Source organism: Lemur catta, chromosome 7 (genome assembly GCF_020740605.2).
Source record: "Lemur catta isolate mLemCat1 chromosome 7, mLemCat1.pri, whole genome shotgun sequence".
NCBI classification, from domain to species: Eukaryota; Metazoa; Chordata; class Mammalia; order Primates; family Lemuridae; genus Lemur; species Lemur catta.
The window spans coordinates 22,006,125-22,033,949 of NC_059134.1; the positions used below are offsets into that span (position 1 = coordinate 22,006,125).

Sequence of the window (27,825 nt, forward strand, 5' to 3'; positions counted from 1 at the left end):
TGCATTAGGCTCTTAATTCTGCTACAAAATGTGAGCTTATAAAGTGCTTTGTTTCTCATGTGACCTGTTACTTCGGGCTACTTGGGGAGCATCTTAGTCCTCTGCAGCTTCTGAATTGGGCACTGACACTTCAAGAGGGAAGAGGAATTTTTAAAAAATTTTGTTTAAAAATATTCTGGAGGCCAAATCCTGAATATGGATATTCTACTATGTCACTGAATTATGGTTCTAAAGGGAAGCTGTAAGAAGACCCTTAAGGAGTAGAACAAGACTGTTATTTAATTGCACAACTCAAAACTTTGCTTCCAGAAGAGGCAGCTCCGTTCCTTTGACACCAGTGTTGGACTGCTAACTGCTGCATCTTGCTGACTTTTTGTTTTTTGTTAGGAGGGTATGTGCTGTTGGGCCGTGTACACAGACACTGTAACTCTTGTATCTTTACTACAGTTAATAAACTTCCTTGCATCTTCTGGCTACCTTTTGATGTCTACGTATTTACATATTTGATGTGAGTTGTCATGTGAAAGAGAGGGGGGATTGTGGTTTTCAGCATCACCCAACTAGTCACGTTTGAGCTGTATCCCAGGAAGAACTTGCATAGATTTGGTGGTGTGCTGGAGCCAGCACACCCGTAGAGATAGCTGATTACAGGTTGAGTATTCCTAATCTGAAAATCCAAACTCTGAAGTGCTCTGAAATCCCAAACTTTTCCAGTGACAATGTGCCACAGAAAGGAATTGCTCACTGGAGCATTTCAGAGCTTGGATTTTCAGATTAGGAATACTGAACTGTTATGTACTCTGCAAATATTCCAAAATCTGAAAACATCTGAAATCCAAAACACTTCTGGTCCCAAGCATTTTGGATAAGGGATACTCAACCTGTATTAAATTTTTAGGAGTTTTGGGAGCTAGTTGTTAAATTGTTAATAGCTCAAAACAGGCCATGATGGGAATATTTACATGTAAATTGCTGGTTTACCAGCATGCCACTTCTCAAGGGCACTGCAGCATAATCCTTGAGGACAGCAAACATTCAACCACTTTTCAAATGATACAGGCAAATTCCATACGACTAGTCTGTCCATGCCTATGTCTAGCCAGTGTTGAAGGCGTGTACATTGAGAACACTTATTTTGAAGTGACTTAAGACTGAGTGGTATCATGAAGTGAAGAAGCCATGAGTTCTTATCTAGGATGTCCAAGTCACCCAAGGGTTTCTCTAGGGGGAATAAATTGCTGGATGTATTCTGGAGATGCTGATGTCACACAGTCAGAGGAAATCTGCACGTCTAGTGATGAGTTGGAGGATGGGGCAGGCGTCTTTGGAAGCAGGGATTGGGTGGTTGCCTGGCTATATTGTACCTCTGCATTGAGAGAAAAAAATAAGAGAGGTTCCTGTATCTTAAACACAGAGCCAAATGTTTTGTGTTAATCTTGAATTTATTGTATTTTGTTTGCATGACGCTGGCTTCTTTCTCAGCAAATGTTTGCCTGATGCCACTCAAGACCCTGCCCTTGGAGAGCTTGCAATCTAGAAGGGGAGATGATACCTGCAGAGGTCTGGAGTGTGAGGCTTGCCCCAGTAAGTTGAGTTTGTTACCTCTTTTTAGAATGAAAGTATAAATAAAATTGGGTAACGGGGCCAGACCACTGAAACGAGAACCTTGATTTCGAGGTTCCTGTTTGCATCTCTGCAGCCACCTCAGAAGGCACGCATTCCGTTTGCTCTGAGCCTGACCCAGTGTGCTGGCAGAAGTCTCTTTAGCTGGGAACTGCAGCTGTGGAAGATTCCAGTGCATTGCCCCTCCTAGGCACTCTTCATCGTGGGTAAGTGCGTGCTTTTATTTCTCAAGACATTGTTTGGACTTTTCTCACTCAGAAGAAGGCTGGTTCTGAAGGCTGAGTCCCACTCAGGGGAAGACTGCTTTCATTGGCAATTCTTTAGGATTGTGAGGGCACGATCTCTGCACGGGGACTGTCACAAGGTGGTCTAGTGGGTGCAGTTTTAGTTTCTATAGTGTAGAGTAACTTATGTTAAAGAAAGAGAGAAAAGAGGAGCCAGGTTTGCTCATACATAATAAGAGTATGTGATGATAAGGATGATGAGGCTTTAGCTTTTAGGTCTGCTGTGGCTTTTGCTAGAGCTGTGACTGGCCGTCCTTGAGCTCACGGCAGAGCCTGTTTCTTCACTGTGTTTCTTTTTTATTTTTAGAGCAGACTATTTTGTTTTATTTTTAAATAAGTTTTGTTGTATATATGTAAGGTATAAAACATGGTGTTATGGGTACATGTAGATAGTAAAAAGCAGACTGACATATACATTGTCTCACATAGTTACCCCGCTGTTTTCTTTCTCCCCATTCTAGACCAGCCAATATTTAACATTTAGAAGCCAGGAACTTAAATCTCCCAAGAGAACTAGACTATTGTCCATACTTGTTACACCTTGACAATAGCCTTGACCTCACGAAAGACCGATTCAGGGGTGGGGAACCTGCGGCCTTGGGGCCACATGTAGCCTTCTCGATCCTTGAGTGTGGACTTTTGACTGAATCCAAATTTTACAGAACAAATCCTTTTAATAAAGGATTCTCCTACATTATTTTTTAATTTTAATTGACACATTAATTGTACATATTTATAGGGTACCTAGTGATGTTTCATTACATACAATGTGTACCGATCAATCACGGTAAATAGCATATCCATCACCTCAAACATTTCTTTGTTTAGGAAACATTCAATATCCTCCTTCTAGCTATCTCCTATCTAACTGTAATTTTATATCTTTTAACAAATTTCTCCCTCCCCCGCTCCCCCCCCACACACAGCCTCTGGTATCCTCTGTTCTATTTTTTTACTTCTGGGAGATCAACTTTTTTTTAGCTTTCACGTATGAGTGAGACATACAGTGTTTAACTTTCTGTTCCTGGCTTATTTCACGTAGCAGAATGTCCTCTAGTTCCATCCACATTGCCACGAATGACAGGATATCATTCTTTTTTAGTGGCTGAATAGAATTCCATTGTGTGTGTGTGTATATAAATACACACACACACACACACACACACACACACACACACCACATTTTCTTTATCCAGTCATTTGTTGTTGGACACTGGGTTGATTCCATATCTTGGCTGTTATGAATAGTGCTGCAATAATGGGGGTGCAGAGGTCTCTTCTCTATGCTGATTTCCTTTCCTTTGGATAAATGTCAAGTAGTGGGATTGCTGGATCATATGGTGCTTTTACTTGTAGTTTTTCAAGGAATCTCCATACTGTTCTCCATAGTGGCTGTACTAGTTTACATTCCCACCAACAGTGTATAAAAGTTCCCTTTTCTCTGCATCTTCACCAGCATTTGTTATTTTTGTCTGTTTGATCATAGCCATCCTAACTGGGGTAAGATGATATCTCATTGTGGTTTTGATTTGCATTTCCCTTATTAGTGATATTGAGCATTTCTTCATATATTTCTTGGCTGTTTGTGGGTGTTCTTTTGAGAAATGTCTGTTCAGATCATTTGCCCATTTTTAATCTTCTACACTATTAATTATAGGAAAGGAGATCCTGATAGTTACAACCCCTCAGAAGTGATATAAGATATTTGCCAGGAGTTATATTATGAAAGAGCCATGAGCTCACATCAAAACATTTGGCCAAAATAGGAGTTAATTTACTATGCAGTATCATCTCAAGAACATCTGCTGAGGAGATAAATCAGGATCCGGAAAGAGAAGGAAGCAGCGTAGAAATTGAGAATTTAAATGATGTCTATTTTCAAGGTGCTTAAGGTCCTTCTGAATGCTTTTGTTGGATTTTTAAAAACAGATTCATTTTATTTATATATATGAAATCACAATTTTATTATTCAGATATATATATATATATATATATATATACATACGTATGAAGTTCAGAATTTGTGTGTGTCTGTGTCTGTGTGTATAGATATATAGATAGGAATTTCCAAATATTTGCCAACTAACTAGGAAATTTAAACTTGACTAGTGTTCTCGGTAAATGTCCAAGGCATTATGAACTCAACTGACAAGTACTTGCTGAGCGCTTCCCTGTACCTTGCCCCATGCTGGCCCTGGAGATGTGGTGGCCCATAGGCACCCACCCCCCTTGGCCTCCTGGAGCTTATAGTCTTAGGGGTGGGGGTGGGGAGCAGGACCTTAATCAAATGAGCACACAAATAAATAGATAATTAGAAGTTGTGAAAAATGGCCTAAAGGAAAGGAAAAGAGTATTATTAAGACGTGTAGCTAGGGGATCTGACCTGGGATGAATGGTTGAGGAGAGGTTTCCTGAGGACAGGACGTTTAACTTGAGAACTGAGCATTGAGTAGAGTTAACCAGGTGAAGGCGTGAGCAATGAGGGCTGGAAGAACAGGAGGAGGAGCAGATTTATCTTGTTTTGACAAACAAAGTTCAGAGAAGCTTTGCTCTAAAATATTGATTACTTTCCCAAACATGGAGAAACAGTATAGCGTGGCAAAGACCCAGGCTCGGATCCAGAATGTCTGGGTCTAAATCCTGGCTCTGCCACTTGCTGCGTGTTCTTAGGCAAATCACTTTGCCAATCTGTGCCTCAGTTTCCTCATCTGCAAAACTTCCTAGGGTTGTTGTGAAGATTAAATGAGTTAATGTGTAAAGCACTCAGACAGTGCCTGGCATATGATCACCTCTGGTTTATCACTATCAACTGCTGATTTTCTAGTGTGCTGCTTTATTAACTAGAAGGAAAAAACAGTCTGATCCTTTAATGTTAAAAATGAGGCTCAGAGAGGTTGAGTGATTTTCCCAAAGATCAAAGAGTTAGTTAATGAAAGATCGGAGCCCGGAAGTGAATTTTTTTAAAACTCTGATTCAGTGCTTTTTCTGCTAAAATCATTGTTTCTCTCTTCATTCACAGAGTTCTAATGGTGCATTTGACTATTTAGGGCTGAAAATGGGTGCTTTCTATTTATTAGATTGCACAGTTCTTAGAATTTCTTTGAGGATGGTTTGGGTGTGGCTCTGAGCAACTCGGGTTTGGCGACGACATTCAGAATCTTTGAAGAGTCGCCAGTTACCTCTTAGAATGGAGTGGCGGAGTTGCAGCATGGCTTTAAGTTGATTTTAATTTAATGGTCACATTGGCAGCTATGAGCCTTCATCTAGTACGTGCCAGGCACTTTATAGGTGCTATAGCAGAGGAATGGGACGCAAATATAAACAAGACACATCCTGGGCTGCCCTTGAGCGCGGGCAGACTCAAGTAGGGGCTGGTGGCAGATGTGTAAGTCAGTGGTTACCGCTGCATGCAGGTGGTGAGCTGCTGGGGGAAATGCCCAGTGCTACATGCCATTTGGGGACAGAGAAGAGAGCACAACCAACTCCCTGGAGGCGTTATGATCCCCATGTTATAGGCAAGGAAACTGAGGCCAGCAAGCTCAACTGACCTCTTTGCATAAGTGGGAACCGTTTGACCCTAGTTTTCCAGGTGGAAGATTTTGTTGATTTAAACACAGGTAGGGAATCTCTTAGGTAATCAATTTTTACAAATTCAAATGGCCGCTATATGTACCAGATGTCCCAACAGAGCCAGATGGGGTACCTTCATGTGAATGCAATAAAGAGGCCTTTCCTCTTAGCAGATTCTGAGGTGGAATTCCTCCAGTGGCAGGGTGGCTAGGGATACAGGGATCGTGGCTGAGACCAGCACAGTAGTAGGTAGGAACCTAAGACTGGTTGAACTGTAACTCCCTAGAGCTAGGGTTCTTCTGCTGGGCTAAGAAAATTTGGGAGCATTGTGTAGATCAGTGAATCCCTTTCCAGGAGCCGGCAAATGCAGTGAAATTAGTACCACAGAAATAAGATAGACCTTAAAGAAATGCTTTTGCCCCCACACAGCCAAATTCTCATTCTACCCATGCTGCCCTTCCCTAAAAAAGTTAAAAAAAAAAACCCAAAAGTTCACCATGGACCTTTTATGTGGCTTTTTTGTGTCATGGAGCTTGGTTAATACCTTAACTGAGTTTAAAAATTTCCCCTTATCGGCTGGGCGTGGTGGCTCACGCCAGTAATCCTAGCACTCTGGGAGGCCGAGGTGGGAGGATCGCTTGAGGTCAGGAGTTCGAGACCAGCCTGAACAAGAGTAAGATCCTATTTCTACTAAAAATAGAAAAATTGGCTGGGTCTGTAGTCCCAGCTACTCAGGAGGCTGAGGTAGGAGGATCACTCGAGTTTGAGTGATGCAGTGTTTGAGGTTGCAGTGAGCTATGATGATGCCACCACACTCTACCCAGTGTGACAGAGCAAGACTCTATCTCAAAAAATAAAATAAATAAATAAATAAAAATAAAAATTTCCCTTTATTTGTTGTATGTCCTTTCCCACATGGCCTGAACATTCTTTATATGTTCAAAAATAGTCATTCTAATTTAGTCGGAGAGATGGGTGAAAATTTCAGGCTAGGTATCCATAATTTTCTTTTCTTTTTTTTTTTTTTTTGAGTCAGAGTCTAGCTCTGTTGCCCAGGCTAGAGTGCCATGGCGTCAGCCTAGCTCACAGCAACCTCAACCTCCTGGGCTCAAGCAATCCTCCTGCCTCAGCCTCCCGAGTAGCTGGGATTACAGGCATGCACCACCATGCCCGGCTAATTTTTCTATATATATTTTTAGCTGTCCATATAATTTCTTTCTATTTTTTTTTTTTTAGTAGAGACGGGGTCTCACTCTTGCTTAGGCTGGTCTCGAACTCCTGAGCTGAAACAATCTGCCCGCCTCGGCCTCCCAGAGTGCCAGGATTACAGGCGTGAGCCACCGCGCCTGGCCCATAATTTTTTGTTTGAGTGAAATGTGCAGGTTGTGGACAGTCTAGGGTTGTCATCTCAAGGGTTGTCAATCATTTGTTTGTTTTCTCTTAAAAGCAGTTTTCATCTAATCTTCCCTTGTGGCCAATCTACAGCAGCCCCCAAGTGACTTTCCAAACACCACTATTTTGTTTCGTCATAGCACTTACTGACATCTAGTATTTTCATATTCATTCATTCGTTTGCTTTTTTCCCATCTCCCCCTACATGTGAACTGCAAGTGAGCCAGGACCTTGTCTTCCCCGTTCAGTGCTCATCCTGGTACTCACACAGAGGCTGGCCCACACAGGCACTCACTGTTGGTTTGTTAAATTAATGAACTCATCTTGACATGATTTTCTGATTTTTGTTCTTTTATCTTAAGATTGACAAGTTGAGAGCAGCATGTTTTGCCCACTGAAACTCATCCTGATTCCAGTGTTACTGGGTAAGTAGAAGCCAAGGGACCGAGGGGTGGGTATTTGATTTCTTGTAAGTCTTGTGTATTTTTAAAAGCCAATTACACATATTTTCAATTCCCCTGGGTTTGTTGAAAATGGAAACCCTAACGTGGAACTTCATAGTTTTGCTGAAAACAGCTGTTTTAGATGCCAGTTAATATACATGTTCTTGGAAAGCTGAATCTTCCCCTGTTTCTATTGGAAATAAAATGCCTTTGGGTCTTTATCAGGTATTCTAGGACCCTCTTCTGTGACACAAAGGAAGTTTCTCTATGGCATTCCTGCACTTTAAATTGCTGTCTTTAAAAACCACAGTTGGTTTCAGATCAGGAACTGAAATTACCAAAGAGAGAAAGAGAGGCCCAGAGCCCCCTGTCATTGTTTTCGTGCTGTAGTCACATGGGCCTTCCTGTGGTTCCTCAAATGCACTGAGCTCTTTCCCAATTTGCGATGGTTTCCTTTGCCTGCAAACTTCCTTCCAACACCTCACCCCAGCAAGCCTGCCCAGCAAGCTGCCCACGGCTTCCTCATCCTTGGGTTTCCCTCAAACTCCTTCCTCCTGCGGAGCCTCTCCTGGCTGCCTGCTCAGACCAGGTCGGAGTCTCCTGTTCACACCTTACCTGAGGGTTCAGGGCCGCTTCCTACTGCTCATCTCCACGTCTTCCTGACTTTTTCATCCTTTCCCTCGCTGTCTTTCTCTTTATTCCATGGATATGGCTCTGTAGGGAGAAGAAATTCGTAGGTGTTTTGCTCATAGCCTTTTATTTTTCTCTTTATTATTATTTTTTGAACTGTGGATGGTGACCTAAACACTGACTCAGCAAAGTACCCCAAAGGGTTGCCTTTGCTCCAATTCCAGGAGCAAAACAAACACACATGAAAATGGTACGTGTTGGAGAACTTTTCCCACAGAAGCAGGGGAAGGATGATCTCAGAGTGTATTTAGACATTTTCCCAGAGGTCTGGGAAGCAGCTTGCAGGGTTTTTGCAAGCTGTCTTCTATGCAGAGAGCTAGCCCCCCTCTGTCTATAGCAGCGTAGTGGCACCAGGGTTTGTACTTCTGTGTGGAGAGGTTTTCCTTTTCTGTAGAAAGTCTCATTTTCTTCAGCCGTATCTCTGCTGAGATTGCCGTTCAGACATCAGGTTCTCTTCGCTGTGGTTGCTGCTGTTGCTTTCTGGCCGTCCGTTTAATTCTACATACAGTGCTCTTAACATTAAATGAAATTTGCTTATTATACTTTTAACCACTTTCATTCACTTCTTCCTCATGGAAAATTCCAAAGAGTTGTTGGAGCTAATTTTGATTTCTGTGAAAATAATTCCCTCCAAAGGCTTTAGAGTTCATGTTTTCTTTTGCGTCCTCCCTGCTGGGTGAGCCTGCTGTTGGGCAGGAAGTGAACTCGCTTCTCTCAGGGAAACAGCTTGGATGAAAATTTGGGTACATTTTCTGTTCGTTCCCAAATGTGTTCCCTTGGCTCTTCTTTGATATGAGCTGGGCAGCATCTAAATGTGTCTTTCTTGATTTTGTTGTCTCTTTGCGTGGAAACAGAAATGTAATGGTTTGCTCTTTTCGTGACCTCTTGAAATTGCTTGGGCAATATGCAGATAAGGACGGAGGTCCATGTGTGAGCTGCCCTGAGGCTGGAAAGCTGCGACTTTGGCAAAGCTAGAGGGAACGGCAGGGAGAGGGCCAACACAAAGGAAATTCACGGAGAAAGCTGTGCTCTGCATTGGCCTACTAATTACAGGGGAACTGCACTGCAGCCAAAAGCAGCCAGCAAATGCAGCGATAAGCTTTTTTTTTTTTTTAATTTTTATTTAATTTTTCTTTTTTTTTAAATTTCAGAATATCAGGGGGGTACAAACATTTTGGTTACATATATTACCCTTTGCAGGCTTTTGTAAAGGAACTAAAGAAAGGAAAAGGAGGAAGTAAACAAAAGGTACCATGAATTGGCTTTTCAAATAGGGAACCAATGGGAAAATTAAGAGCAAGAAAACACCTCATTTCCTGTTTATGGTGCATGGGTTTGGGTTTCTAAATTGATGACCAGAAAGGAGGGACTTCAGGGTTTCCCTTCTTTCTTTAGAAAGGTTGGGAGGAGGAATTCTGGAAAAGGGGAAGGGTTTGGAGAGGAGAAGGGAGCCAGACAGGATTTATTGCAGGATGAAGATTGCAGAACCCTTCTGACTTAAGCCAAATAAGTAACTAGATTATGTTTCTCTTAGCCTGGGGGATGTCATATTGGTTTGAGTGAGTGGCCTCTGAGTACTTTGTCTGGATTCTCGAGGGAAGGGGGTGTTTAGTACTTGGTGATTGATTTTTGTTGTTGAGGGTATTTGTTTAACTGATATGTCTTTTTAGCTTTGACTTCTATAGATTATTCCTTGGGCCTGTGAACTTAAATAAAATCTTAAGGCATCCCTACCCCGGCTGACCAAATGGACCCCCTCTTGGCCAAGGGGATATCCTAAAACTAAACTACCTGTCACGCAAGAAGGGAGGTCAGACATGCTGCATCATGCCCCCCTCCCTTCTTGGGGATATCCTTTGTAACCTATTAACAGGCCTAAGGGTATGCAAGACAAACCTGCAGGTCCTCAATTTACACACCAAATATATGCCCCGTGGCTTGTCTCTGAATAAGCAGCTGCTTATCTTAAAACATTCCAAGCCTTTAGACAAAGCTTCTTGTCTTTAACCAATTACAAATCAAAGAATCTTTAAACCCGTCTATAACCCGTAAGTCCCCACCTTCGAGATGGCCCATCTTTTTGGGCCAAAATATGTATGCCTTCCAATGGATGTCTTCCGAGTATTGATTTATGACTTTACGTGTAATTCCTGTCTCCCTGAAATGTATAAAACCAGACTGTAACCAAACCACAGCAAGTCCACTTGCTCAAGGCTTCTTGGGCGTGGCCCCGGGTCATGGTCCTCAAGTTTGGCTCAGAATAAATCTCTAAAGTCATTTTGCAGAGTTTGGCTTCTTTTCCGTTGACAGGCCTGAATGACTTGACTGCTTCCCCCTCTGAGCTAACAGTCCACGTGGGTGATCCGGCTCTGATGGGATGTGTTTTGCAGAGCACAGAAGAGAAACAAGTGACCAAGGTAGACTGGATGCTCTCGTCGGGAGAGCCTGCCCAGGTAACGAGGAGGAAACATCACCGTGTAGTAGAAGGCCCTGGCCTATGGTGTCAGGACAGTGGGGAGAGAGAGAACCAGGCATCAGGTGCCATGGGGAGGGTGGTATTGCAAGAGTCTGGGCTTTGGAGCTTGTCAGAATCGGGCCTCCTCCTGGCTCAGCCACTTGGCTGCCTAATCAGCGGGGCAAGTTGCTCAACCTTGCTGAGCTTCAGCTTCCTGATTTGTGAAGAGAAAGGTAATAGTAATGATGATGATGCTTCACTTTCAGGTGACTGGGGACCTATGGACATGCACATAAGTTCCCTTAGTTTCCTTCCTCTATGTCCTGCCCTTTCTAGAGTAGCATGGGTGGGTGAAGGGGGTGATTCTCGGGGTCTAGACAGAAGAGCTCTCACCTAGGCATAAGAACAATGTCACAGTTATCTATTTTTGGGTAGGGAGGAGGACGGGTTTTTTCAGCATTCTACTGCCCCATGTATGTGCTGCAGAATCATCTTTTCCCCCATGTGGCTGCTTGAATTGTCAGGATTAGCAGATGCAGCGTGGCTGGGGGAGGTTCTTTCATAGAGCTCTTTCGAGTAGGAAACAACATATTCAGCCTCATCAGAGATTCTGTGAAGATACTTGTACGTCAGGATCATTTGTGAAATGCGTTGCAAGTACTTTGTTACTAACAATAAAGTCCTGACATTTGCAAATGAAATATTGTTTTTGTAGTTTAGAGCACATTCCAAGCAATCCCTATAATGCTATTCTCATTCAAATTTTTATTACTGTTTATTATTATAAGAAGAATAGACCCATGGTGCAAGTAGAAATAAGAATTCCCCAGGACTCCCCCTCCCAGCCTGGAACCATTTCCTGTTGACGACTTCTTTCCTGTTAATGATATGCTGCCAGCAGGCCTTGCCAGGGGTAGATCATGCATTTGAATGCCATCTAAGCTGGGGCCACGGCAGAAAACAGGGTGAAAATGAAAGATGGTTTTCAAAGGCTGTGAGTTTGAAACCCCAGAGTGATCTTCAGAGTGGGTATTACATTTAACCTTAAAGTGTAAGAAATAAAAATGTGTGGACCATATCTCTCCACTTGTCTTTGTAGAAAATGAGTCACAGACCTTGTGCAAGTGAGACTATTGCCTGGTACATTATCATTATGAACTGAGTACTGAGTATTTTTCATCATGATGACAATGATAACCATGCTGCCTCCACAAAACAGGGTCTTTTGGATCCAGACTCCTAGGTCTGGCACCTCTTTTGATTTTCTCCAATGTCGTGTTGCCCTCCAGGATGAATATGTGCTCTACTATTATGCGGACCTTAACGTATCTGTGGGGCGCTTCCAGAACCGGGCGTGGTTGGTGGGGGACATCTCGCGCCATGATGGTTCTCTCCTGCTCCAAGATGTGCAAGAGGCTGACCAGGGAAACTACACCTGTGAAATGCGCCTCAAAAGGGAGAGCTTGGTGTTCAAGAAAATAGTGGTGCTGCATGTGCTACCAGAGGAGCCCAAAGGTACCGCGATGCTTCCTTAGACAGGGGCCGAGGGGCAAGAGATTTGATGTGCAGGAGCAAGGGGGCTGATTTTGTTAAGCAAATGCCAGCCTTTGGGCTAAGTACTTACCACAAAGTGAGTCTTCAATAAATGACAATAATTATTGTATTCAATAAAAAGAATAATTATTATTTCATCATTACTTTAAACATATTTCCTCCTCACAAAAGCCCTGTGCTGTGAAGAATGCATTGTTCTTTCCATTTTACAGATGAGGTAACTGAGGCTTGGAGAAGTTAAGTGACTTGCTTAGGGACATGTATTTATTAAATGACATGACCAATACTGGAATCTTGGCTCCTCTGACAACAAAGTCCATGTTCTTTTTACTAAACCCTGATACTCCCATCAGTTGTTCACACTGATGCCACATCCATGTTTTATGCCACATACCTGTGTTAGGTTCTGGAGGTTATGAAAGAAATGAGCAGATCTTCCTAACTTCTTCGCACTTCATTTTCCCATTTGTGAATGGAGGGTGTGGTGCTGGTAGGTGGGTGGTTTTAGCATCGTGCTCTGCACAACCCTTAAGCTCCAGGGAACCTCAGTGGCACAAAGGGTAGGGCAGGGTGGGTAGAAGACTCAAATGGGACCCCAGGCTCCCACCTCCACTGCAACCGAAGTCCTTTTCCTTTTTCCTGCTTAATTCACTGGGCTGTCAGGTAAGATTCTGTTTGAAGAAAGGATTCGTGCTGCTTTAAAACAGTTTAAAAGTGAGCATATGAGCTGTGGTGGCCCAAGTCATGACAGGGCAGGTTAGGCCCAAGTTCTTTGCCCTCTTTGACTGAGTAGTAGTTGAAGGGAATGCAGCTGAGACTGTAACCAAAAGGGGCACGATGCTTCCAGAAAAATCTCAAGCAACGGTAGGAGCTGTTAGATCAGGCTCTAAAGGAAAGGGTGGAGAATTTCAACCGGTTAGCGTGGAAGTTGGAGATAAAATTCTTCTCCCAGAATCTAGACTATGGAGGTGCCAAAGTAGTTCTAGATGACAGTGATCATTTCTTATTTAGAGATGGTGACATTCTTAGGAAGTATGTAGACGGAAATAAATCACTATTGAAAGGGCCTCACGTGAAGCCGTCCATTCCACTGAAGTTCTGAAATCTTTCATCACGTAAATAATTTCCATGTCTCTCTTTTATAATCAACTAGTGACATCCAAATTAATGACATCAAGTGTCTCTAAAATTTAATTTTGCTGTATTGATATAAACATTTATAATAAAAATATTATAACTGAAAAAATTTTATAAGCCACAGAACTAGATGTATTCTTTTTTTTTTTTTTTTCCCCTGAGACAAGAGTCTCACTCTGTTGCCTGGGCTAGAGCGCTGTGTTATCAACCTAGCTCACAGCAACCTCAAACTCCTGGGCTCAAGTGATCCTCTTGCCTCAGCCTATCTAGTAGCTAGGACTACAGACATGCGCCACCATGCCTGGCTAATTTTTTTTTTTTTTTTTTAGTAAAGATAGGGTCTTGCTCTTTCTCAGGCTGGTCTCAAACTCCTGAGCTCAAGTGATCCTCCCGCCTTGGCCTCCCAGAGTGCTAAGATCCTCCCGCTTCAGCCTCCCAGAGTGCTAGGATTATAGGTGTGAGCCATGTACCCAGCTAATTTTTTCTATTTTTAGTAGAGACAGGGTCTCGCTCTTTCTCAGGCTGGTCTTGAACTCCTGACCTCAAGTGATCCTCCTGCCTCGGCCTCCCAGAGTGCTAGGATTGTAGGTGTGAGCCACCGAGCCCTGCCTAGATGCATTCTTTAAGGGTATGGAATAGAACGAACAGTCTGCGGCCTCAGCCAAGCTTGCAGTCTAGTTAACGGGAGCTAGAATCTGGGGCCTCCTCTTCCCAGCTAGCTTAGGGCCTCAGCCTCTCAGCTCTACTGCTGAGACCCTCCAGAGCAGCCTGACCTCCTCTTCTATGACACTCCTCACACACAGACAGTTGTGTCTTCCCTGCTCACCTGGGGCTATGTTCTTTGTCCCCTGGCCAGCCCTGGCCACAGTGCCTGGCACAGAGTAATCAATCAATAAACATTTGTCTAATGAATGAAATTGTTGAATCAGTGTCCTTCACTTGAATCTGATTTCTAAAAAAAAGAGTTGTAGAGAGTGATCTCGGCCCCTCTCTGAATTTTTCCTACTTTTTTTTGTTGCCATTTTTCTCTTAATTCCAAAGCTGTGGTTCTCCAAGAAGAGGAATTAAATCAGATGCCTTTGTTCTCCCAAGGGAGTATCTTTATGCTTCCTTTTTCTGCCTTTGTTCGTGCCTGAACACCTGTCTTTACAAGCATAGCCTTTTCTTGCTTAGAAGTGACACAGAAGAAACCAAAAGGAGCCACTTTTAAGAGATGAAGAATCCATGGAAACAGTCTAGAACGATGTTAGGGGTAATTAGATATTTCCTCAGCAGCTAGTGAGCAATCTGTATTTATTTTTTTCTTCCAGCCAGAGTGGGAATAGGTCCCACCCCTGACAATTCTGCCACGTGGCCCAGCGCAAAGTTGTTCAACCTACTTTATGTAGGTAATCTCCATCCTTATGGAAACTCCATTTTTGCAGTCATCTATAATTTTCTCTACAAAGTTTACTCATCAGTATATAATTCTTCTATGATTCTGCTACTTTAATTCCTTTTTCTTAGTTCTTATTCTAAACACTATAGATAATAATAATAATATTAACTTCCTATACTTGTGCTCTGGAATCAGCCATCCTTCTGCTTATGTGACATGGTACATTATAGTGAGTGAGAAAACTCAGGCTTTGTTTTCACTCAGGCCTGGGTTTGAGTGCTGGCTCTACCTTTTACTGGACACGTCGCTTTGGGCTCTTTCACTTTCTTCTTCTGTCAAATGGGAGAGTAATAGTGCATACCTCAAAATATTGTGAAGACTAACTGATACACTGTGGGTTAGGTGTCTAGCACAGGCCTGGTGCATTGAAAGCCTTCAGAATGTTCAGTTATTATTATTGCATTTTAAAAATAGAGTTTAGTTCTTAATGTGCTAGTGGATTTAGAGGGAGTTTCTTTCCTTACTTGTATTCTTTGGAGTAAATTTTTTTTTATTACTTTAAAAATAATTCTCTTCATAGAGTTTAGAGTTCATAATATTTTCTTTTGTTTTCCTCCCACTTTGCATCTTTCCTGCTGAGTAGGAAGTTAATGCTCTCCCAGGGAAACAGATTGGGTGAAAGGCCGGCTTATGCACTCTGTTCCTTCCCTCATGAGCTTTGCTGAATGCTCTTTTGAAGGCACTCTGTCCAGTTAAGACCTAGGCTTGTGTGTCCCCATACACCGTCCTGCCTTTCATCTCTTAATCAACTTTAGGGTTGATTTGTGCAGAGCATTACTGAGAAATCAGAAACCTCTTTCTACTTCTTTTTGTTTTCAGGGACCTCTGAGTTATGCATTAGATACATGATGGGTCAGCTGCTTATACAGATCGGCAGCGGGAGAGCCTAGGAGTTGGAAAGCCAGAGCAGGCAACGGGGTCATGTGGGGAGGGTGCAGCAGGAGAAGGCAGCATTGAAACAGAAAGAAAAGTCAGGAGAGAGCTGTCTACTGTCTTGGACTAATTAGCAAGGAGTCCTATGACCTGCACTGAAGCCAGAAGTCTTAAGCAAGTCCTAAGACAACTTGTAAAAGGAATAAAAGAAGTCCAAGAAAGTCACCCATGATTCAGTTAGGAGGACTGGTGGGTTATATATAAGAATGAGAGTTTTATAACTTTCCACTTCCTGTTTATGCTAAGCAGATATGGGTATCTAAGCTGATGAACAGAAAGCGGGGGCTTTGAGATTTTGCACACTTCCTTTAGTACAAACGTGATGTGGAATTGGGGTTCATGGGAGGAATTCTGGAGAAGAGGAAAGAGGAGGGAATTAAAGGGAACCAGTAAATGTTTATTGCAGAATGAAGAGCACAGAAACCCTCAGGCTTGGCATGTGTGGGCATTATGAGGGTATTCTGTCTCCCTTGGGGATGATGCCATGTTGGTTTGAGCGAGGAGCCTCTGAGTGCTTTGTCCACATGGATTCATCTGGGTCATCTATGGACGGAATATGTGCAGTGTTTGGTGGCAACGGTGATTTTTGCTGCTGAGGGTCTTTGGCTAAATATTATCTTTTATAGAAATTCTTTGACTTCTCTAGATTATACCTTGGGCCTGACTGGATTTACTTTTATCCTCAGAGTTCACGGTCCATGTGGGTGATTCGACTCGGATGGGATGTGTTTTCCAGAGCACAGACAAGAAACAAGTGACCAAGGTAGACTGGATATTCTCGTCGGGAGAGCCTGCTAAGGTAACGAGGAGGAAATGTCACTGAGTCGTCGAAGCCCTTGGTTGGTGGTGTCAGGACAGACAGGGGAGGAAGAATCAGGCATCAGGTGCCATGAGGGGGTGTTGCAAGAGCCTGGGCTTTGAAGCTTGTCAGAACTCAGTTTTCTCCTAGCTCAGCCACTTAGCTGGGCAACTTCAGCTTCCTGGTTAGAAAGATGACTCTAGTAAAGATGATGATGATGATGATGATGATGATGATACTTAACTTTTAGATGCTGATATGAGATTGTACCTGTAAAACATTCTGTACATGACTTGGCCACTGTCTTTTAGTTTCCTTCTTTCTCCCTTTTCTCTTTATAGAGTCCATGGGAGAATGAGGGCAATGATTTTTGTGGCCTAGCCAGGAAAGTGCTGGCCACATAAGGCATAAGAATTCCTATGTGCTATCCGAGTGGGGCAGAAAGGGTGGCATGATGGTGGAATCTGGGGAATTATATGCAGTTCCAAGTACAGCCCTCAGAGCTTGTCATGCATTTAAATGTCAGCCATCAAGTGATTCACAGCAGAAAATAGGATGAGGGTTGACATTTTGAAGTTTTAAATTTGAATCACATGAGACAAAAGGTTAGGGGCCAGGTCTCTCCATTTGGGTTTGCATCTGCATCTGCAGTACCTTTTCTTAAAAGCTGTTTTATTTATTTTTTATTTCCTTTTAGAGATGAGGTCTTGTTATGTTGCCCAAGTCGGCCTTGAACTCCTGGGCTCAAATGATTCTCAGCTTTCCTAGTAGCTGGGACTGCAGGTGCATGCTGTTGCCACTGCTCCTAGCTAAAGCTTTTTTTTTTTTTTAATCTGCATACCTTTATAAAAATTCCAATACTCAATCATTTAACAAGTAGTTTTTTAAGCATTGGTTATATGAATGACTACTCAAAGCTCCTGTCCTGATAGGGGACTTGCAGTCAAAATGGAGGGAGATACACAGTAAAATAATAAGTACACAATGCATCAGGTAATAGAGCTGTGGAGAAGAACAAAGCAGGGCTTTGTGGTTGTTATTTTTATTTTTTGAGACAGAGTCTCACTCTGTTGCCCGGGCTACAGTGCTGTGGCATCAGCCTAGTTCACAGCAACCTCAACCTCAAACTCCTGGGCTCAAGCAATCCTTCTGCCTCAGCCTCCCGAGTAGCTGGGACTACAGGCATGAGCCACCATGCCTGGCTAATTTTTTCTACGTATTTTTAGCTGTCCAGCTAATTTCTTTCTATTTTTAGTAGAGACGGGGTCTTGCTCTTGCTCAGGCTGGTCTCGAACTCCTGAGCTCAAGTGATCCTCCAACCTCGGCCTCCCAGAGTGCTAGGATTATAGGCATGAGCCACCGCGCCGGGCCACGTGGTTGTTATTTTATATAGGTGGTCAGGGAGGCCTCGCTGAGAAGGTGACACTGATCAGAGGTGTGAAGGGAGTTAGGGGGTGAACCTGTGTATGTCTCAGAGGAAGAGTGTTCTAGTCACAGGGAGTAGCAGGTGCAAAGGTCCTCTGGCCAGTATTTGAGGAGCAGCAAGGAGGTCGGCGTGGCTGGAGTGAAGTGACCCAAGTAGTGAGAGAAGAGCACGTAGAAGATAAGATGGAGTCAGAGAGGAGAAGGGGCACAGAGTGGATCAGTAGTAGGGCCTTGTACTTTTAGTAGAAATGGGGGCGCTGTTGAAGGGTTTTGAGTGAGGAGTAACATGATGTAAGTGACATCTTTAAAGGCTCATCAGCTGAGAACAGGTTGTGGCAGAGAGAAGGCAGGAGACAAGTCAGGAAGCTGTTGCAGGGACCCAGGTGTGAGATGAGGTGGCTCGGACCAGAATGCTGCCAGGGGAGGAGGGGGAGGTGGCTGGATTGGGGATGCATTTTGAATGTAGAGGTGATAGGATCTGCTGACGAGTTAGATGTGAGTTGTTCAAGAGACGGAGGAATTAAGGATGTCTCCAAGACTTTTAGCCTGTGCATATGGAAGAAGGCACTGCCATTTACTAAAATGGGACAGACGGGAAAGAACTGGTCTGGGGGAAAAATGAGTTCAGTTTTAGACATGTTTCAGGTGCCTATGGAAATCTAACTGGAAATGTCATGAAAAGTAAAAGTGTTCTTTTTTCTTTTTTCTAATTGGAGAAGTGCAAAAAGTGTAAGTCCTTCATTTCTACTTTATACTCCTCTCTCCAGATGGAACAATTGTTCATGGCTTGGTGATGTCCTTCACATGCATGCACACACGTGTGTGTGGTGACTGTGTGTCACCTGATGCTTTTTGGTAACACCTTTCGTGCCTTCACGCAACAGGCCCTTGTGCATCCTGAGAGCCCCCCTCCTCCCTCTCTTCCCTGCTCCCCCGGCCAGTCATCACCATCGCATACCTTTTGCCTTTCCCTTCTAGGAGGAGGCAGTGTTACGCTATCACCACAAACTCAAGATACCTGTGGGGTCCCCCCAGAACTGGGGCAACTTCCAGAACCAAGGCCGCTTCCAGAACCGTGTAAACCTGCTGGGGGACATTTCCCAAAATGACGGTTCCATCGTGCTTCAAGGAGTGAAGGAGTCTGACAGAGGAACCTACACCTGCACCATCCACCTGGGGAACCTGGTGTTCAGGAAAACTGTTGTGCTGCATGTGATTCAGGAAGAATCTCAAAGTAGGTACATCTGGTTGGGGAGGGCTGAGGGACCTCCTAGCTGGTAAGCAGGGCCAGGGCTAGAGTGAGGCCAGAGATGCTACTAGGATGCAGAACGGAAGGAGGCATCACTCAGGTGCTGACCCTGTACTCGCACAACCCTGAGAGTGATGCCTGCTTATGTTTGGCTCTGGAGGTGCCTTGCCTGCCGCCCTAGTTCTGGCCCTGCTGCTAGGCCAAGGCAAACGGAGCTAGTATTTAGTGAACACCAACCCTCTCCCAGATGGCACTCATTGCCAGCGTAGTCAACTGATATGAAGATACAGGAGCTCAGAGATGGACTGGAGTTGACTGATATGCAAAGTCATTTTACTCGGCATTAAGGGAGACACTATGCTCTGTAGTGGAAGGGAAAGCAATCCTGAGCTGGTGGGAGACAGCAAGGAACAGAGAGAAAACAGGAAGGTACCAGAACCAAAAATGGAGGGGTTTTCTGGCCAAAGGTTCTGTATTCTAGCAAACACTGTGCATCAAGGCCAGTGGCATGCAGGAGAATAAAGACTCAACTGTTGACAGAGAGAGGTTGATAAGTGAGGGGTTAAAGTTAAACCACAACCCAGTTAGCAGTCAGGATGTGGCCTGTGGACTTTGCCTCTCGTAGGGCCTTCAGGGGTTGGCTGTGGTTGGCTGGGGGCCGGGGAGATGGGGGTGAGGATGGAACATACCTCGGTCCCCCAGGCCAGAGACTGGAGTCTATGGAGGCACCTTCTTGTTAATAGCACAGGGAAGGACGACAGGTGGGTTTCTTAAAGAACCGTCGTCTCTGTGTGTGCTTTACTCTCAGGAGACCTCCCCTCGCTTCATAGAGAAAATACCCCTCCCACAAACATATCCACACCTCCCCCACTCCTACCTCTGTCCCTTCTGCCCTGGGCTGATCTGGCCCCTGTGTTCAGGTGGCATTGTTCTCAGGAACCTCGCAACTCGGCCCTTTAAGCTCTCACTTTGTGTTGGCTTCTGTTATTCAGCGTATACATTTACCCAGTTCTTCCTCTTACCTATGTCCTTACTTCAGCTCTCATCCTATATCTTTCTTTTTCTTAAAACAGTTTTCCTGAGATATAATTCACAAACCACACAATTTACCCACTTAAGATGTACAAGTCAATGGTTTTTAGTATATTCACAGTGTACAACCATCCCCCTAACCAGGTATGTATTTCTTTCTCAGCAAAGCCAGATAGCTTATGCTTGGTGTCTTCCAGTCTCTGTCCCGTTAACTCCCCAGTGTGCTGCATTCTGGTTCCTTCTACCTCTGCACTCGCCTAGATCACCAGTGGCACTCTAATTACCATCCTCAGCCTTCTCCACCCCGGCAGTATGAACACCATATATACATTCTGTGTTGGACACAATTATGTGTGTGTGTGCACTCCACCCAAATTTCTCATAAACCCTCCAAATACAGTGTGTCCAAACCTACCCCACACCCCTCTCCCCAGACCATCTCCCCAGTGTCAGTGAGTGCACCATCCTGTACACAGTTGTCTACCTGGATGCCTGGGGATGGATTTGACACTTCCCGTGACCCCTAATCTAACAGGTCAAGAAGCCCTCCATTCCTGCTACTCACTTTTGAAGCTGTCTTCCTTCCAGTCTGTTGCCCCTACCTCAGTTCTGGCCATTTTCATCTCTGTCTTGGACTGTAGGCCTCCAACAAATCTCTGCCTTCATTCTCAGCCACCGCCCCTCGTTCTTCGTGCCATTCATCATGGCTCTTGGTGCCATCTTTCTAAAACACAAATCAGAACTTTCTGTTCCACAGTTTATAATCTTTCAATGGTTTTTCCCTTGCCTGCAGAGAGAAAGCCAAACTCTTGGTTGAGATACTCAAAGTCCTTCCTAACTTGGATCCTGTCATTTCTTCAGACTAATTCCCCACCATACCCACAGATGCAACCTTTGTGCCAGACCCACTGAACTGTTTCTAGTTCCTAAAAGCACCACCCGTCAGGCCTTGTGCATAACATCCCCTCTGTCCTTTCCCATATTGTCTGCCAAAAAAACTGGATGCTCCCTTTAAGATTCACGTTAAACTTTAAAACCTTTGTTGGCAAATTCTCATCTTCTGCTCCATGTAGAATTGGGCATCCTTTTCTCCGTGTCCCTCTGTGCCCTATAAAGACTTCTGTCATACCTATGGCAGCCTGTGGTTTTCTGTTTATGTGTTTGTCTCCCTCCTTGGAGGCAGGGACCAGGCATCACTCATCTTTGAATCCTCTGTGCCTAGTGCTATCTGCCACTGAGGAGGTGTTTGACATATATATTTAGAGTGAACTGCGGAGATGAGTAAAGGGTACCATATGGGCAGAAGTACCTCTGAAGGCTTTATTTGGTATCATGACTATGGGGCTGAGAGTTGTAGCACGTGTTCTTTTGAATACAATCACTTGCCTATAGAAAGATCAGCAGTCTCTAAGATGCCTATTATTTCTAGGTCATTTGGTAAACCAAATTTTAAAATAGAATTGTTGATGTAAAAGGAGACTCTAGTATAGATGAAGTGCTAGCCTCCTCTTCTACCCACCTTAATCTACATTTTAGGGGTAAGCAAGGGAGTCAGACTTTTGCTTCTCAAACTAATGGAGACAGTATCCCCACTGTCCTGATACAAGGTGGAGTCTGGTCTTCTCCCCCTGATTCCTGACCTGGCTGTTGCTACTTGGTATAGAACTGATGGGGCTCCCAGCTCTTTTCTGGGGTATTGAGACCCTCTTGTTGCTTTTCTCCTTTCCCAAGCATTGGTGACCCCAGCAGCCCTTGGGCCTGTGGTCCTGGGTGGTAATCACGTGGTGATCATCGTGGGGATCGTCTGCGGCACCATCCTGCTGCTCCCTGTTTTGATACTGATCGTGAAGAAGACCCATGGGAATAAGAGGTACAGGGCTGCCCTCACCCCTTGGGTTGGGAGGCTGGGGGTGCAGGGCTGCCTCTAATGCTAAGTGGAAGAGAGTATAGGGTCCTAACTGTGCCATCCTCACAGAAGGGGGATTTTTCAGTGGAATCATCTGTGGTTGTCACATTAAATGTCATTGTATAGTAACCCCAACCCCTTTGCTCACTGTGCCCCTGAAAATACTTGGACATTCCTCCATCAACCTCATTCGCTTTGGTGTTATGCAAAGATTACAAACTCCCTTCCAAGTGGGGCTCTATGTAGAACATAGTTAAGAGTATAAATCTTATGCAAGAATTATCATGGTACCATTCATTGCCTGACAGAAATGATGTTTGAATTATCCATACTGTATGTTTCACATGGAGGCTAAGATCTTGCGGGTTGCCAGTGGTTTTATTTAAAGCACCGCATTCCAATTATGAGAGGCTGTTTTTGAATGGATGACCTCAGGTTCTAAATAAATTATTGCTGAAATGTGTTTTTAAAGGCCTGAATTTCATCAGTAGTTCTCCCAGGGTCTTGGAGACACCCAGATGCTCTGACATGGACACTAGTATTTCACTGGCTGTTAGCAGATCCCTGTCCCTCAGTTGACCCAGCTGTTGAGGACATATGCCGGTAGGGCAGATTGACCCTCTTGTTGAAATGTGTCAATAGGAAAGGTACTCCATGAAATAATGCTGACTTTTGAGTGTCCTGATTTGCTCTCTGATTTGGTTTTGAACTTGGTTGGCCTCTCTGAGTTTCTTTGCTCTGGGCACGCGGAGAGCACTGAATGGAGAGCTGGAAAACTTGGGTTCTGTTATCAGCTTACTTGATCTCTCTGGGCCTCAGTTTCCCTCAAAAGAAATGGCAACATTTCCATGTCTAGTAGGTTATTCTAAAGAAATAATCAGATGAAGACACTGAGATGTGTGCATAGACATGGTCACTGCAGCATCGCTTATAATTAAAAGTTGGAATCATCGTCAGTGCCTGTCAGAAAGGCAGTGATTCAGTGAATCAGTATTTCACTCAATGCAACACTGCACAACCCTGTATATAATGACATGGAGAGATAGCCAAGGGGTAATAATATAGAATATAGAGTATGATCTCATTTTTATAAAACAGAAGATAATATAGTGCTCACTTCAGCAACATAGATACTAAATATATGTCATGTGAGTTTACTTATGCTTGCATTGAGAGAGGATTGGAAGGGTAATTCTAAAATACTAAAAGTGGTATTTGAGATAAAGGAGAAGGGGGATCCCATGAGGTGAGGGGTTTACTGGGAACTTCAACTTCCAACATTTCTGTGTCATCCAAATTATTTTACAATGAGAATATACAACTTTATCATCAGAAAATATGGGGGGAAAGTTCACTGTGAGACCATAAAAAAAAAATATGGTTTCTTTTCTAAGCTTTAACTCTGATGTTTTCCTCCCCTCCGCTGCCTTCCCCTCTCCTCTTCCCTTTCCTCTCCTTTCCCCTCTCCCCTCTCTTTCCTCTCTCTCCTCCTCTCCTCTCTCCTGTCCTCTCTGTTCCTTTCCTTCTTGTTTTTAGCTTTGCCTTAGGCCAAAAGGTGGCCTATGCAGAAGGCAAACGGACAAGAGATCAAAGGCCAAGGGCCGGGCCGGGCCGGGGCCAGACTCCCAGCTTGGGGCGGGCGTTTGTGGGGATAACTCTGCTTGGCCCCCGGGAGAGCCCAGGAGCCCTTTGCACTGGGGTCCTGCCGAGCCTCTGCTGCCCCCTGCTGGTTCGGCTGTATCTCCCTCATCCTCGTAAATGCTGCTCTGCTCGTTCACTTAAAATGACGTCTCCCTTTATGGACTGAAGGTTGTTAGAGCGGTAACAGAGAAGTTGAAGCTGTTTTTCAGCCTAAACTGTCTCCAAAATGCCTTCTTGTTCTTCATTAGAAGAGATGCCACTTCTCAGGTTTCAAGGTGAGCCAGGTAGCACTGGCTGTAGGAGTCTGGAGAAAATAGCTGCTCTTCACCAAGCTATGTAGGGGTCTCAGGTAGGCACCCTTGAATAAGCCATGCAGACTGGTTAATTCCATATGCTTTTCACGCCTTGCAGGTCAGTATATTCCACAACCTCGTTGAATAGCCTGGAGAACACAAAGAAGGCTAATCCAGAGGTAGGTGATAAACTCTGCCCTCTTGCTGTCCTGCCCTGTGCTGGGGGTCGGGGTGGTGGAGGGTGGTGGACACACGCTCCTCCAACACCAAACACTAAGTAGATGTGGGGGGCCTGGGCTGTCAGCATCCCCTGGGAACCGTGTCTTCCTCAAAGTATGTCTCAGCTCGTAGGCCAGTGATGGGCACAGAACAGGGACCCAGGAAAGCTTTACCACTGAAATGAGAGCCTCTGAGGAGTAGAGTGGGTGGGAACGGGTGGGGCCAGCCCAGCCCTGGGCAGCAGGTCCTGGTAGTGGGCTGCAGAAAGAGCGCTGGACTTGGAGTCAGAAACCTGGGCCACCTCCCTGAGCCTCGCCAGCAAAATGAGGGTAAGGGCAAGCACATTTGCCCAGCCTGCCTTACGGGGTTGTTGTAAAGCTCGAATAAAATGATGATATGCTAATGCTTCATAATCTATGAGGCACTGTGTAAATATAACAAAGAATCATGCTACATTCAGGAGTTAAGAAGTTAATGGTTAAGGTTAAATGTTCAGGGACTTTGCTACTAGTGACTGAGAAATGGATTAATTTCCTTTAACTCCTATTCCCTTTTCTTTTTTTAATTTCTTAAAACTCCTCTGTGAATATTTTTCCCTATCTTTTGGGCTATGTTTGTCCCAAGAGTAGGATTTTCTCCCAACATGGTATGGGGGCCCCCAGAAGCCCCAGAATTTGTCACTGAATAATACTGCTTTCCTGAAGAGTGACAGGACCGTGAATCACAAAGTGCCACCGACCTCAGAGATGCCAGGTTCAGCGAGGGCTGGCCCAGACATGTAAACCCTCTGAGGGGGATGATGACAATTAGCTGCTGATTAATGCTATCCTGCCATGACTCTAATTAGAAGGAAATAACCACAAAATACAAGTAATTTAGCAAGATAAGGATTTCCTGCTGCTACCTAAACACCCATCTAAACAAAGATGTTTGGGCTTTTGAAGCCTGGAGTTTGGTTCTTAAAATAGTGCTCTTTGCTGACAGTTAATTTTCAAGAAGACTGAAGGCTGAATTATCATTATTGATGATAATTCTGTAGCTCTCAGTAACCCTCTGAACTTACCAGTTTGGGTAGTTGATGCCCAGTGAATAGGGAGCCTTTTCTCTGGTATATAAGATTCACTTGATTTTTAGGAGCTTTCGTACCATTTTTTTCCCCTCTAGAAACACATTTATACCTCGATAACTACACGGGAGGTGATCGAGGAAGAAGACCCAAGTGGAAAATCAGAGGCCACCTACATGACCATGGTGAGGATGATTCCGGCCCCAGCTGAGCCAGGTGTCTAGAGGTGGAGGAAGGAGCTGGAAAAGTGGGTGGTGGATGTGGCCAGGCCACCTGGGGAGGCGGCTGAGGGCAGAGATCTTTCTAAGTAGTAGGAAAGTCTGAGAAACCACAGCTCTGCTGGAGAAAAGAATACTTCTCTCAAACTTGTTGCCTTTGTTCCTAATCTTGAGGATTAAAGGTCATCTGCAGAGATTATTGAATGTAATGGTGAAAAGAGGTGAAGAGTGGCCTTCCCTGCAGGGAGGAAGAATGCCTCTGCCTCACCAGTTCAGCCCCGATTAAACAAAACCTAATACAGAGAGTACGAGAAGATCCTGGGGCAAGTGTTGTGTTGCAAGGGATTGTTTTCCCCCCTGTCAAGAGGTCAAAGTAAAGTTCCTTCCAATTCTTAGATTTTTTAGAATCTGTGACTTTTCATACCTTCATATAATCTAACTGCCGGGCAGGCCTCATGCTGGATTTCATACCATAATATGGAGTCTGATTCCTACTTTCACTTTGTTCCGACTTCTGTAGCTCCCCAGGGAAGTACAGCACCTCGCTGTGTAGTGAGTGGGGGTAGGGACAAAAGGAGTGAGCTGGCAATGAGCTCGATGCTTTTGTAGACTAATTGTAGGCACCCAGCCCACTAAGGAGCAGTGTTCCACTGGGTTCAGGAAGGCTGGCCTCGTCTACTTGTGGAATGATGGGCTGTGTTTGTTCCTGTCACACCAGCACCGAGGACACATGACTCCCAGCTGATTGCAGCAGAGAAAGGTCTGCCAGGGAAGTGTGAGCTCAGAGACCTGGCCTGGATCCACCAAGTGAAACATGAGCTCCACTCTGCAGTTGCAGTTGAATAGAGTCATTTCCCCCCCTGCATCCTTCCCTCATCATTGCCATGTGACGCTGCAGTCACCTGCTAGGCCTCATCCCGGCTTCTAGAAACCTGCTGATACAGCTGCCTTGTGGCTACTGCTGAGCGTGTCACCAGCCAGGATGACACTGTTTACAGAAAGTCTCTGAGGAAGATATGACATAGGAGTGACACTTGTCTTCCCAGCTACCTTTCCCAGGTTCAGTGCTAGGTGCTTGCGGTTTAGACTCTGTGGAAAAGAATATCTCTGTCCTCTTGAACTGGATCCAATAGCGTGAGTGTGGTAAGAGGCCCAGGCCACAAACTCAAAGGCCTTCAGGGGCTGGCCAGATTATTTTAAACACTCTGTGCCAAGTTAAATAAGCCTATGGGTGAATTCGGGACTGTAGGCCACTTGAGACTTCGGGTATAGAGGTGTTCTCTGGTAGGGAGCAGGGTAACAAAGGACTTTTCGTCTTTTTTTGTGGTTGAATTGATTGAATTTACAGAAATGTAGTGAGCACCCTGCTGTTTCTCCTTTCTGAGGCTGTACACGCAATGGCTAAGATCACAAGCTTTGCGGCTGGGCAGACCTGGGTCCAAATCCCGGGTCTGTGGCTTAACAGCTGGATGGTCTTGGGCAGGTAGCTTAGCCTCTCTGAGCCTCAGTTTCTTTACCTTTAAAATGGGAATAATAGTACCTGCAAATGAGAGAGTGCGTGTGAAATTCAGAATTGGGCCAGGCTCATGAACAGAGCTCAGTGAATGGCGCTGCTGTCGTCACTGCACTGCTTCTTACAAGTGTGCTTTGTTTCTGTCTTCTCTTCACCCACAGCACCCGGTTTGGCCTTCTCAGAGATCAGATCCGAAAAACCCACCTGATAATAAGTCAGCCGGGGGAATGCCAAAGACAGAGCAAGCATTTTGAAAAGAAAGGAGAGTTCCCTTCACCGTAGGAGTAACAGAGACTCTCTCCTCTGTGTGTCCCGAGCTGCTCTGCCTGTTATTCTAGACTGTGCCCTGCCAGCTGTCCTCCTGCCTCCTTGCTTGGGCAGAGGGCTGAAGATGGAGAGTTCAGAGCCTGCAGGAAGATGGGGTGGCTCTGGAGGAACAGGCCTTGATGAGGGGAGGGTAACACAGATGTGACCCCTCTGGAATGGGACACTAGCCCTGGGGGACCTGGCTGAGCTGCTGCAGTGGCCTCAAGTGCTCCATCGGATCAGACCCTTTGTGCAGGTGGTGTTCGTTGTGGATGCATTACTGGGAAGAATCACAGATGTAGAAACCAATCCAAATAATTGCTTCGGTACATCATCTCTAAATAAATGTGGTTTGTGGAAATTGTCCCATTTTTATGCCCCGGCTGAGGGGCAGATGGAGTCCTGGTGAGGAATTTGCAGTGAGGAACTTCTGCAACAACTGAAGTTCCTGGAGGAAAGTCAGATGGTGACTCGACACACTAGAGGCTGGTTTGGGTCCTGGGAAAGGTCCGGGGCGTGAATGGGTTGGAAGTGGGGTATGAATACAGCTCTGGGATTGAACCCAGTGGCCCTTCATTCCTGCTGGGGGTTGGCATTGCTGGTGGCTCCTTGCTGGGCCTCCCCACAGGCCTTCTGATT

General features: G+C 44.7%; 1 protein-coding gene across 1 annotated transcript; it reads left to right on the forward strand.

The window, feature by feature from the left end:
- The first annotated feature begins 1,401 nt into the window (after nt 1-1,401).
- On the forward strand, nt 1,402-27,547 carry JAML (junction adhesion molecule like). Its single transcript, XM_045556378.1, has 11 exons — nt 1,402-1,584; nt 1,700-1,829; nt 7,232-7,294; nt 10,313-10,455; nt 11,747-11,972; nt 16,206-16,318; nt 18,722-18,977; nt 21,756-21,894; nt 23,983-24,043; nt 25,248-25,334; nt 27,042-27,547. The coding sequence occupies exons 3-11, from the start codon at nt 7,252-7,254 to the stop codon at nt 27,132-27,134; spliced, it is 1,161 nt and encodes a 386-aa protein (XP_045412334.1). The 5' UTR covers nt 1,402-1,584; nt 1,700-1,829; nt 7,232-7,251; the 3' UTR covers nt 27,135-27,547.
- The last annotated feature ends 278 nt before the right edge of the window (nt 27,548-27,825 follow it).